This window comes from Solenopsis invicta, chromosome 6, assembly GCF_016802725.1.
Source record: "Solenopsis invicta isolate M01_SB chromosome 6, UNIL_Sinv_3.0, whole genome shotgun sequence".
NCBI classification, from domain to species: domain Eukaryota; kingdom Metazoa; phylum Arthropoda; class Insecta; order Hymenoptera; family Formicidae; genus Solenopsis; species Solenopsis invicta.
The window spans coordinates 9010815-9024949 of NC_052669.1; the positions used below are offsets into that span (position 1 = coordinate 9010815).

The window sequence follows — 14135 nt, forward strand, 5'->3', positions numbered from 1 at the left end:
TCAAGGTCGCGAAGCTAAAGAACCAGGAGATGAGGAAGCCACGTGCCGACCAATCGGATAAACGGAACGTTTCTAACGGTGCTTCGATACGGGAGGAAGTTCGCGAACTGGATACATCCTGCTCATGATTTATTGATAACGCGCTCAAGGAGTCTCTCGCTCGGTAATTATCGAAATCGCCGGCAAATCGCAGGGCAATTATGCGAGATTTACCGATTGACGCGTAAGTTATTCAAGCCCCGACACCTTCGAGAAAACTTGGGCTAGGGCGTACCGACCTTCCGAAGGGAAAATCAAAATTATGAAAGAATCAGCAGACTTTTTCATGATCGCCTGAATAAAATATGTCAAATGAAAATGAATCGATACATAAAATACATCGCTTTCTGAAATTTATGTATGTTATTAATAAAAAGAACGCGAGCGAAGAAAAATGAAAATTCTTTTATTCGAGTAATTATTATTCGCTATTATTCTGCTAGATTTCAAATCCTTTTTTAATTTTCGTCAAGAGTACAAGCATAATTCTTTAAAAAATCGGATTTAAAGGGAGGAGAATAGGTATCGTTAAAAATACTGAAGTTTCTTCCAAAAGAAATAAACTACGATCTATCGAATCGTATTTATTAATACATGTACAATATATTTGAAAAATTCTAACTAGGACATAAATTGGCAAGAAGAGGATCGTGTGGGTTTTACCGTGCTGAATATTTAATCAGTAGAAAGGGCAGGTAGGTCGCGTAGCGGCACGTTGCCGTCGTTGCGACATTAGAATTGCTTAGGCGAATCCGTCCGAAATCGCATAAGCATGTGCGGCACGGCAAGCGACCCATCCTCGCAGGATGCTCGACCGGATAATGCCGCGGCACGATGACTTCCTGAAGCAGGCACGTGGGCAAATGGAAACTTCGATGCCGCCTCTGGCAATTATATTAGGTGTACGCCAGTTACACCTTTTTAATATTCATTGACGATTACGGATCTGACTTCGTAACTGTCGAAAGACATTTTTGCCAATTAATATTTTAGCATACAAGTAAGGCGTACCACCGCCTTCGATTTCTCATTGCGATTGGCAATATGATTTGTAATCGTTTCAATAACGAACTCACTTAAATTATCTCAGCGAGATAAAATATTTTCTTATCATTATTATTATTTCTTCAGTTAATGTTAGAAAAATAATGAAGTTTCTTGAAGTGAATGAAGATACTGAATGCCGTCTATTTTTAATAGATAGTAGAAAAACTATGGAAATATAAACTATCAGACGTATCACATGAAGTGCCCGATAGCAATAGCTAGACGCAAAAAATCTTTGACGTCTAAAGTTGTTTTATGAGTAAGAAATATTATAGTCCGTTAGATCTATTATATGAATGTGCAAATGAAATGCTAAAGCAAATAATATCAAAGAAAATAAATCGATAAAAAAAATTAAAATTAAAAGTGTTTTTTTTCAGCGCATTAAAAAATTACTATTGATTAAGCCACAAGCATGAGATGAGTGATTTGAATGAAGTAATTTGAATAAAATTCGCGGAATATGTATATAGGCCGTGAGCAACTTATTCACACGATTATCTATAATTGTTCAAAGATGTCTCGCGTGAAAAGAGAAAGGAGGAAGAATCCTTCTTCTTCCTTCAAGAAGTGCACCCAGGGAATCTTAAGCAACGTTCATATGCAAATGGCCGTGTGCACTTAAGGATCTTCTCCGAGTTCGTTCGAGTCGTGCCGTAAAAATCCTCGAACAGACGCGGGATTTCTCTTTGTCGGCTCAGTTTTCACGACAGTTATTACCCATCGAGCCGCTGACTTTGAGTCGAAGTCAATGAAAGTTCAGGTTGGGCGGACGTCGACAATAATGAATCGTAAGTCCGTAACTATATGAGCACCCGTGACTCTAAGAGAAATTAAATAATGCCAATAATTAGAGGCAAACGCGACGCACACGCTCGAGCAATTATTCTTGTCGCACAGAAATTTATTGCGAATAAAAATTTTGGGCTGAAGCTTGATTGGCGGATTTAAATTAGAGACTGTACGAAATACCAAATAAATTAGATTAAAGCTTTGTACTGCGCTCAAGAATTGCAAACTGAGATAAGACGCATGAATAATATTCGCAGAATTCAAAGATCTCGTAATTTTTTTTTTCTTAGAAATATTATGCATATATATATTGTAATGTATTATTAAAAAAACATATCTATTAAGTTAACTTACACGATGGAAAAAATAATAATACATAAATAATATATAGCTATATTTTATTATTCAGCCGTACACAATTCGCAATTGGCTTACGGAGAAACCAGTGGTCTCCGAGAGTATGCAATTTGGCGGTCTTAAGGATAAGTATCATTCAAGTAGATTAATCTGAAGGTACAACAACAAGAACAAGCCCGAACTTGTAGGAAGCAGATGCCGGGCCTTGAAGTATTCCGCAAGGACCGTATCGCTTTGGGATACTTGTACGAAAACTGGTCCGGTGGAGCGAAATGGCGCATACAAACGATCTCGTCTCCGCTCTCTCCCGGAGAGATGGGCCGCTCTCCCTCTCCCTCTCTCTTACTCCACTTCTCTCCCCGTCTTTCTTTTTGCCGTGCTCTCGTCTCTCGATCGGATCGTCCGTCTTCGTTCGACCGCCGTCACAAAACAGCGTCCCCCGTGCGTTCTCAACTCAAGAGTTTCTCACGTCATCCTCTTATCAAGTTCAGAAACCGGTCCTTCTCTTTCCCTCCTCGCGTTGTCCGCGATCACGCGCAAATCATCGACCGCGTAGGCGAAAGATGCCGATCTATTATCGCCAGTCTTTAAACATTTATTCGTCTGCATTTTTTTTTAACTCTTAATAGACATAATGGAGATTTAAATAAATGTATATTCGAACATCTATTTAATAATCATCATACCTCATAGATTATTAAAATGTTTTCAATGATGCAACTTCAGATTTAAAGATTTATTCAAATTACAATTTAACATTTTATAGAAAATTTAAAAAATTTAACATTTGAACAGAGGGTTTTATAGCAAAAGAGAAAGTGCGGCGTAAGATCAAAGGTACTGTGACTAAGAGAACGAAATTTAGTTTTAATTTTTCATACTTCGTAAAACTGTTGCACCGATCGATAATAAATAGATACTTTCACCGAAACCATTTCGATAAATGTGCATGGCGGTTGATAGATAATTCTGAAAGCAGCTATACCAGCCCCGCTTGATGAAAGATCATACAATAGCAATAAACTTTCTGTCTTAGCTGGCGCGAACCAGCTTAAAAGCGTAACACTTCTCTCGGATCTCTTAGTTATCTCTATCTAGAGAGTGCGTGGTGTGTCGTAGCGACGGGTGTGCAATAAATTGCGGTGAACCGTATTTAAGGGCGGCACTCTCGTGAACGAGACGGATTAAGGAGACAGGACACTCGAGATCGGCTCGAAGAGGTGTCATTGCCGTACCCCGATTTCACGCGAGAGTAAGCTTAACTGGCGCAGAATTACGAGAGGCGGGACGTGAATAGCCATCGCACGAGTGCGCGCGTCGTCCAAGAAACCGCGAAACTGGCCGCATTAATGCCTCGACGTGTTGGACTCGCGCAAATCCCCGGGTCCGCGTATCTCACTACGTCTGCTTGGTATTTATGATAATTAGTAAGAATCTACGATGCTAATGGACTGACTCGCTTGTGTACATGTTCCGCGCGCCCGCAAGAACGCACGTGCAGAACTTGCCCACCCAGGCTTGTTCTTCTGCCTTTATTCGCTCTACTACTTAACCAGTTGTCGCTCGTAATTACTATACGCGGTATAATGGTTTTTGTGTGCTTATGTCTCCTAAATGCGCTACGTTCTGTCATGTATTTGTGTATTCCCGTCCATTACGCAAAATATACAAATTTAAGTCTAATATATGTTGACCACATGCTTCCAAAATGTCTGATTATCGTTAATAATTGATCCCGACAAAAATTGGAGAAGAATTTCTGTTCTCCTTCAAATACAATTTAGCAACATTTAGTAAATAATTAATCGAACCAATACACACGCTCTTCATTTTACCTACAAGACAGAAAATCAAAGCTTCTTTCAATTATCACTATCTGTCGTGGCGTATTACGTTCTGATTACCGATCGCAACGATGAGCGGCAGCAACAACGCACGATGAAGTAATAATTGAGGAGCGAAAGGTAACGAGCGTCTGACTTCCTTATTCTTCATCCTGCCAAACTGGACGTGTTCTTTCTAATTCTTCAGGATTTTATAATAATTAGTCACGTCGCTCGTGGCTATACTAATTAAATGTGCGGGAGAAAATTGATCGCTACGTAATACGTAAATCGATAAAATGATCGTTTTTTTTTTCGGTTTTTCTGGAAAAACATGTAGCGACCGCGCGCCATTCGATCGAGATAATTAAATTTTATGATGTTGTATAACGCGGCGCACGGCGATTCGATGAATCTCTTTATAAAGCAACTTTTTTGACTTTTCTGATGGAACCGGTAATGCTGCGCATCTTGTTATCGGAAAGGTTACTCAATAGAGAAGCTATGAACCTGCTCTCTCGTATCGTCTTTGAGAAACAAAATGCTTATGTTTTTCGTGAAACTCGTTCTCACCCGAAGAAGTAGTAAATTAAAGTGTAACTGTGACATTTTTCTCAGCTCAATTTAATTAATGATTAATTAATCTTAAAAAATATTGCAATTTTATTGCTCGAGAAAGTTGCACGGCGGAATAATTTGTCTGTGTGCGTGTATATATGTAACGTCAATATAACGTTTTAAGATATTGATGTCTTTCAATCGTGATTAAATAAACGATCTTGAAACACGATATTATTTTAATATTACATATACTGTTTATATGTATTTATTTTATATTACATTATCATATAAATGTACTCATACACAACTCTTAATGCTAATTGAATTCGTTGTTAGGCATGATAATTAAATTTCAAGTCAATATGCTTTAAATTTAAATTTCTCTCTCTTTCTTTTTCTAATTAATTCACCTGTCTTATATTGATTTTTCTGATTACTGGCAATCAGCGTTATATCTTTGACTTGTTATGTCATAAACATTATTACGTTTTACTCAATTCGTTTTTTGCTCGTCTCTGAACATCGACATTTTGTTATGTTTTTCCTTAAAAATCGTAAATACTGATTGTCAGAAATATAACCTTGGTAAGCAAATTACGCAAACTCCACGAGAGAAAAAGAGAGAGAGAGAGGATTGCTAGGAACACGTCACCGTTTATCATTAGCTAATACAAATATCAATCACGAGCAATCAACGACGCGGATTCCACAGTAGATCCCGGAAATCATCACGGTGATAGAATTCAAGGTAATAAATCGAGATCTGGTTTCTGCTTTAGCATCTTGTTCTATTAATCGTACGCACGATATTCGCGTCGCGAATACTATCATATTCTGTTACAACATATCTACAGAGAAACATTCTTACGATACGAGTTCTGTTTATACGACTAACATCCGGAATTGTAGTGTTCGTAAGATGCGCGAACAGGTACGATTTCTAGATCGAACAATATTTACAGGGCATTTGCTTCTTTTGCGATGATCGTTGGAAAGGAAAATATATTTTCAGAAAAATGTTAGGATTAATTAGGACTGCTAATAGCAAGTACGTCTTGATATAGAAAGAAACGATTAAATCGGATAAATTTGCTCCTTTACCAGTCTTATCTTCGTTATCTCCCGCGATTAGTATCTTTTCAAGTTTAACCGCTTAATAAATGTTCTAAGAGCGGATAATTTTTTTATAGTATTAGCATTAATTAAACAATAAGATCAGATATTTTCTAATATATTTCATTACGCATCAACGTTCGCTATAATTTTCACACTTTAGAAACGTTATAAAATAATGCGATCAAATCGCTTCATAAATTGTAAAAGCAAAATGTGTGTATGATCGGAATGTGAAACGAGTAAATGATGTTGAGTTGCTGTTATAACGTCGTTATGCGGACATGATCCAATTTTCATCAGCTCAACCCACGAATTATCCACGAATTCAAACGGTTTTTGCCCGAAAAATGTCTGACGTTTGAGGTCGATAACCTGCGAAACTAACACGTGTTTCTGTCATTAACCCAAACTCGCCCACGGACATAACTAGCAAAAATCTGATGAAACAAACTTCACATTAAGTAAATATTATTTCACAGTCAGACACGTTTGTTATCATTTCATTAAATAATGGCACATGTACGTATAATATTTTTTCTGCGGACAATTCTTTAAACACACATCCACAAATAATAATAGAAATAACAGGAGATAATTGCAAATTTTGAATTAATATTTCCTAACCATGAAATTATTATTATCAATTTTTAAATTTTATTGGAAAATAATTCTAAAAATCTAAAATAGACAAATGCTACTTTTTATTTAACTTTCAAAAATTTCATTTTAATTCGAGATTTAATTTTTTCAGATTCAATCTAAATTTTATGATTGCATTATTTAAAGATGCTTCGAAATGTAACAATAATTAACATTGTTAGTGTTCAATACAGTATTCGAGTAATATCTAATATTTAATACAATACATATCGTGTAATTGTAAAAAAAATTCTCAAACGCATCAAATCGATTTCTTATCTTTATTTTAGTATAAAAATACGTCATATCACTTGGCGCCAAAGAGTATTGATATCTACACGATTAAACGTGCAATTGCGACAGCATATTCCGAGGGGAAATTATATAATACTATACATCGTGAGCGAATACAGCAACTTAATCACGGAAGTATGACAAATTGTTCTCAGCATTCCTAATCATAGAAAAGATGACACATCAGTTGAACACGATTGAGCTCATGCTACGTAAGTTGCAATGCAAAAAAATGTATATATAATAATAACAAAAATGTAAAATAATAGCGCAATAAATAGCTTTAAAAAATTGGATTATCCTTTTACGATAACGTTGTCAATATTCTCATCAAATACAATTAAAGCAAAAAAAAACGTGTTTAAATTTGTCAATATTAACAGTAATTGATAAAAGTAATAAACTGCAGAAAATTTTAATGAATAAACCAAGATTAATTAAATCATTTCGCTGCTAGACATAAACAGCTTAAAAATAAAGATGCATTTTTTTAAAATTACGAAAACATCTCATATCGCACGACAAATAGCTCAAGCTTATTAATCTTGAGATTATGAACGGAAAAAAACCACAGACTGCCACGCTGTCCACATAAATTTGTAATTTTGAATACGGGAATAATTTACAATCAACTACGACATAATTTGCAAACAGTAAGACATCGTTAGATTAACGAAGCCTATGTTTATTTCTCGCACTATCAACTCTTCTACCAGCGATTTATGCGAATGGAAATTTCAAAATTGTTTCTGAATCGGTATTCAGACTTCTAAGAATGCCGACGATAAATGTTACATTCTTGAACGTATCTCGCATAATTAATAAGATGAAGAGAAATAGCCTTAGAAACTGAAATTGGAAAGCATCTTTAGAAAAAGGATTTACCGAATACGATCGTTTAAACAATTGACCCAATTTGGTTGATATAATTCCAAACAGGATGTGAATGAAACGCTCTAAACAGGATTATCAGTAATCAATTTTAGCGTGCAATCTCGAACAGCTGGCGCTTGTAAATTGATGCACTTCTCTAATACTACTGAGTGAATAAATACCGTAAATAAAATTAAAATGAATAGCCTCACGCGAATAACAATAAATGCGAAAAAAAATCGAGTTGATTACGATCTTTTAATATTATACGTCAAATGACGTTAATGTTGATTGGCAATTACATCACTTCAGCGTCCTACAGAGCTAAATACATTCATTAATCGTTCGTAATTGTTACAAGATTTCACTCGACATCTTGATAAAGGCTTGCACTTGCAACTCAACGCCGTATAATAAAACAACGGCTGCGAGCATCCCGAGGCATCCACGTCGACAAAAGAGCCTCGTAAATCTCGCGTCATCGCGTCGCCGTGGATTTAAAACCGGTTGAAGCCCGCTACATAGCCAGGTATAACTCACGAGTTTTACCGTGATTTTCATCCGTCATAACGCACCCTGTCACAGCTATCGAAATGCATTCTCTCCCTCTCTCTCTCTCTCTTTCTGTTGCACCAGTTATTAGATTTCTGTGCATACAATTATTGTCAAGGGTGAGCTTCATGAAAAAAGCGGCGCTCCATTTTACACCGAAATTTGCAGCTGTTTCCAACTCAGTATCCCCTTCGGAATGACGAAGCAGTTTATTTTATCGGATATATTTTAATTAACACAAATTATCATGTTCTTCAATATTATAATTTTTATTTTATAATAGTTATTTATTTTATTATATTTTATTTCATTGTAACTTTTATCGTATGTAAAATAATTTTATCATAATTATTGTATCTTTAAATGAAATCAACAAAGTAACATCGGATGAGCGTGTGTTTATATAACTATTTTATCAATTGATGAAACACTTTTTTTCCATCTATCACAGATCTTTCAACTTTCGAATACAAAATCTTAACTTAATTTAATTTGTTTTTATTTACGGAGGATGACCCAAAAGTGGGGTCAAAACGTTTATCTTTTTGGATTCAATAAATTTATATGTACACACGACTAGCCTGTGTCGTCGGCTAGTCATTGGCATATATTTCTTACTTCGTTGACTTCAGTCTTTAGACCTTTAATTAAGTTATTAATTTTTTAATGAATGTACATATATTGTAGAATACGTCATCACATACGCTCATTGTAGACATTGTACTTGTGCAATATTAATTGAAATACTTGACGCATAAGAAATGAGAAGATCACATGATAAAGATAAATCCTGATTTCTAATTAATAATTAAATGAAAATCTTTCGTAATCTCATTTGTGTAATATAATAAAAGTAACATCCTGGCGAATTGTATTGCTCTATCGCAGGCATTCTAGTCGCATGGATTAAAATGAAAGTTTCCATGCGTGGCACGCAGCCGGTTTGCCGGAGACGGCGAATATTATTTTAAATTCAAGGACCAAGGTACGTTTGCCTTCCGCGGATCGCCCGCCGCGATAAAATATCCACGAATTTTTAGCTAACACGTGTTTGAACACCCTGTGTATTGCGGGAGTAGAGTAACGGCACATATCCGTGAGAATACTTAACTTTTAACGCCTGTTATTCCTCTACCCACCGATCGCGGGATACGAGCAGCCTTGTCGATCCCCCGGAATATCTCGGGCAACTTTGCATTTCGCGCACTATGCAAAACGACTCTGTTACAATGGCACTAGTCATCGAAGTTTTACGCAATCGCGGCTCTCGCCGAAACGCGAACGGAGCGCGGCGTCGTGTGACGAATCCTCGCATTAAATTTGTAATCGCGCGCAATTACCCTTTCGGCCGCGCAGTTCGTTACACAGAATTATAAACTAATTATACTTTCATGCCGCTTTCATGCCGCCCGAACGCCAACGTACTCCCCCGGCGTATTCTCTGATGAAAGGTCTCGCCTAAACGTTCACTTTCTCAAACCGTGTATCAAGTGTGCCGGTTGTAGCCTACATAGCCTCGCAGTTACATGCGAGCGATATCAATGCCTGTGATATATACGTATAACAACGACATATACGGTATCAAAACTGGCGTATCGACGTTGCCAAAAGGAATGAGAGCGTTCGTGCGCGAAATGAGATAATTATGCGTTTCTGTATGTAATTACAACTCGTAATTAATCTTGTACATGACCGCAATGCAAAATTAGTTGCGCGATTATCACATAATCCTAACTCTGAAACAGCTACTTTATATTTAAATTAGAATATCTCGGCCATTATCCCTTTTACAGAACATACAACTTGTTAAGCAAAGATATTTTTTTTTTAAACTTGCAAATCTTATAGAAATTTCCTCTTCTTCGAGCTGCGATTTTATATTATCGCCTACTTTTATGATGTTCAGAATAGTAAAGTTGAAGGACGAGCTTCAATAAAATCTCGTGAAATTCGCATGAACTTTGCGGTCCCCCTCATTCGTTCATAAAAAATACAATGGATCATCTTACAGCATACTCATAAGAAAAATGTTCGACGGAATTCTAACACATTTTTTTAACAGCAATATTAAAATTCGATGTATTGAATATTTCAGAAAGATTTCAACCAATCATGTTGTTAAGAGTTATTCTCCATGTGCGTTCTTCCATTTAGCTAGTTTTTAGGCAAACTAGATTTAGATTTGCTAAATAAAGTATTTATCTGCTGAACAGCTTTCATAAAAAAATACTCAAATTAAATTGGCAATGTAATCAAATTACGATTCACCGATTGATAACGTAATTTAGAACCGTTCTTAATCATTCATCTTTTAAAAATAGAGATTTGAGAACAGATAAAAAAATTCCATTTTTCCAGAAAATTTAAAGTACTTGAGAAAAGAAATCTAATAAAATTAATTCTATTAAATTTCTAATCCAAGATTCATTTTAGACGTTTACTATCTATCCGTCTCTGAGCTATTCAATTCAATATTTCTGAGCTGTCGCGGATTACAATTAAATCTTTTATTCGCTAAATGGTCTAACAGACTTTTAACATCAGACGGATGTGTTTCAACCAATCCAGAACAGTCAAACTTTTTCCTAAGCAAAAACTCGAATGAATATCTCTAGTGAAGAAATGTTCCGTCTGGCGCGTAAAGCCAGGCTTGAACGAAGACTAAGAACACCTCCGTGCGACATCTGGTCGTGCGAGATACGTCCCCGGAGGATTTACTTGTCGCGCAAGGAAGAACAATCCCAGCACTGATCGCGATTCGCCGAGCGAGGCTACGCCGCGCTTTGATGTTTGGCGCGGATCGAAGGTCCACGAGAGGGCGGAAATTCGCCGATATTTTTTTTTCCCCGGCACACGCGTGCGTGTGTGGGCGATCGCCAGAGAGCACGTGATTTATGCACGCGAATGAAGTCACGCGTGGCCACGAGCGGGAAACGAAATTGGAGCCGATACGCTCCGTGTGAAAAAGCTACCGAAATAAACGGACACGCGCGCGAGAGTGAGAAACCGCCGGTAGGATTTGAAAAAAGAGAAATGAGCTTCCTCGTATACTAAACTACGACGAGAAAGACGATGATCTCAAGTATCGAAATCAAATCACGGCGAGACTTAAAAGTTGAAGATACAGTTGAAACTGCTAAAAAAAGAATGTCTGAATATCTTTTTGAAAAATTTCCTATCACCATAAAAGTCGTCTTTATAAAAATGTTCATTTATTATGCAAGGATTTAAGAAATATGCGGGAAAGTTGAGAAAAATGATTTGTGGGCCCGTAGACATTTACTTTGTGACCTTGCAACGTTTAAAAATGACTGTCATGTATCAGGCGTATCCTCATGGATAATTCAGAATAAATCTCGGTTATTTGAGCGTCTAAAATCAATTTTTTTACCGCATTGCTCAGGGCGAATCTTACGAGCAACAGTTAAACTTCTTATTCAAAACACTTCGCTTTCTAATTTTTTCATCGTTTAACTAAATTTTATTAACTTTTTTCAAAAAATAGAAAATAAAATAGTAATCAGCAAAAATCATTTCTTCGCTTATTATAAATAACTTTTCTAATTAAAAATGAACATTGTATTAATTTACGTTAAAATATTATTGGACATACAAAGTATTTGATCATATGCTGATCGCTCTTTTGGAACATTTAATTTTTTATATAATTCACTGCAGTCTCTTGAAACATATCAGATAAACGTTGAGCGTGAGAAGCAAAGGAGGAATGTTAATGTCCCTCGATATAAAAAAAAGAAAGTCTTCAACAAAAAGAGAAGAAAAAGCGTATTTGTTTGAAACAAGAGTAGTATAGCCTAACCTTTGACCACTCGACAGAAGCTTCACGATATTAATTCGCCGGAAGTTCGTTCGACGACCGGAAGTAAACGGGTTTCTCCGGCGGTCCCGCCGGAAAGACAAAATTCGATTTACATCACGACGCGATCATCATATCGCGGCTGATCCTCGTGTCAAGGCTGTGTGATTAGATTACCGGACGCGCCTACGACGTGCGCGACAATTAAACCGGCTAATTTATGAGCCACGCGCGTGCGTGCGTATGCTCCACGTGCGGCCGACTTGTGACCCGTGACCTCGCGGAAAAGGAGACAGGGACATTTGGTCTTCGTATCAAAGACAACGGAAATGGCGATGGAAGCGAGACAATGACACCGGTTATGACGGCGATAACAATAATATATCGTCTGGCACAGTTACGAGACTGATGAACGCTATAATCATTCATCCCAGAGAAATACAAACACTACTTCTAGTCCTCACACGCATGCTGCGTTCTCGCATGCACCTTATCATCGCTGTATCATCATATTTACGTAGCGCGTCACCGACGTCAAACCATGAATTGTATTTGCAATGGAGAGAGAAAGAGAAAGTGAGAGGAAGAGGCGCTGGGTTTTTTTTTTCTCGCACGTCGAATCGCTTTAGCCAAGTACGCCAGACGGATTTAAAGGTTTTAGCTTTACGAGCGGGCGGATTTAAATACCGCCATTATATAGATGGATGGATTTTCGAGCGTGTAAACATTTAGTGACATCACGATTTCGGCAAACGTGTTAAATAAATTTGTTTAAAACGCGTGAATAGGAGGATTCTCGGGGAATGATTTATGCCCACCAATGTAGATTAACCTTGATCTCAATTTAACTTGCCCTTTATCTTTTTCTAATTCTCTAAACTATGGAAAGACAGAGAATAACTTAAACTGAGATCAAAGTTAATCCGCGTTGGGGGAAATAAGCATTAATCAGCGAAAACATCAGTTGGTCCAATTTCTTGATTATTTATTTCGACTTTATTTATAAAAAGATATAAAAAATGCAATTTCGTAACAGCGTTATCGACGTTCTTGGAAACCTACGCTCCCATTGACGTCAATCCACGAGTGCTTCCGCGTTAGCATCGGGGAACGCTCCGGGAACATTGACCACGCTGTTCATTTTTATCGCGATTACCGCGCGCTGCGCGTTCCTATAGGAGTACTTCCGCCACGCGGTCGCACACGCTATTGCGTCCAATTGGGAATGTTTCCCGTGGCCATTCGCTCACGCAATTTGGCGCAAAGGGCTCAGACCGATAGTGTCCGGGAAAAAAAACACTATCTTCCCGTCTTTTTATTTCCGTCTCCCGCGAATCTCCTCGCGGACAGGTAAACAAGTTTAAAAGTTGTACCTCGCGACCTACCTAACCTCGTCAGTGGATTATCGCGTCGTAGATCGAAGGCGACGCGACGCTCACCTGCATGCTGTCAGCTGAGATGATTTCCCCGGGGAAGCGGCGCGCCAGCTCGATGCTCAGCCGCGATTTCCCGCATCCGGTGGCACCCAGAATCACCAAAATTGGCACACGCGACATCGCGACCTCACCACGATCGACCATCGTAAGCGCGGCACTGGGCGCATGCGCCACGCTCCACTCACGTCGCGAGCGCCGCACGCTCTGCCGCGCATGCGCGGCGAAACGACGGAACGCGGACCACGCGCTAGATTTCAAAGCGATGGGAAGCGAGACAACGAGGCCGACGATGCTCTTTCGTTCGTATCGCGTGTCTGAGAACATCTTAAAGCGATTTAAAACTCTAACTTTTTTCTTTGGTTGTAATTTTATACATTTTTGGTGCACGCTATACGCTCATTATTTTTTTTTAATGAATGTATACGATAAAAGAATTAATGAGTAAATCTAATTAATAACAATATATATTTTATTTTATTTTTTCCGAAATATTAATATTTAAATACTCACTAAGATTAGATCAGCCATTTTTATATTTCAATTAATTTTGGAATTTGTATAATTAGCAACTTGAAAAATTTGTGGGAAATTCATTTCATTTATATTTAATAAAATTTAGTGGTTCGGTCCACCATATTGAATTAATTATTTTTAATATTTGAACTTTTGCCGCAGATTTGTCAACAATCTTAAAAACATTAAAAAATCTCTAAAAAATAAATTTTACTCGAATTCAGCAAAATGCCATTTATAATATTAAAATTTTTATTGCATATTTGTCATTAACAA

At 37.4% G+C, this 14135-nt stretch overlaps 1 protein-coding gene across 3 annotated transcripts in view; it reads right to left on the minus strand.

Moving 5' to 3' along the window:
- LOC105196642 (tRNA dimethylallyltransferase) overlaps window positions 1-13522 on the minus strand; it is a 72201-nt gene extending 58679 nt beyond the window's left edge. Inside the window, exon 1 of one of the 3 annotated variants that reach the window (XM_011162674.3) lies at window positions 13350-13521. In XM_011162674.3, the coding sequence (XP_011160976.2) occupies window positions 13350-13490 (141 nt within the window). In that variant the 5' untranslated portion in view covers window positions 13491-13521. Of the gene's footprint in view, window positions 1-13295 lie in introns of all 3 variants that reach the window. The other 2 variants (XM_039450329.1, XM_026135026.2) reach the window with 2 other exon arrangements.
- Window positions 13523-14135: the final 613 nt, after the last annotated feature.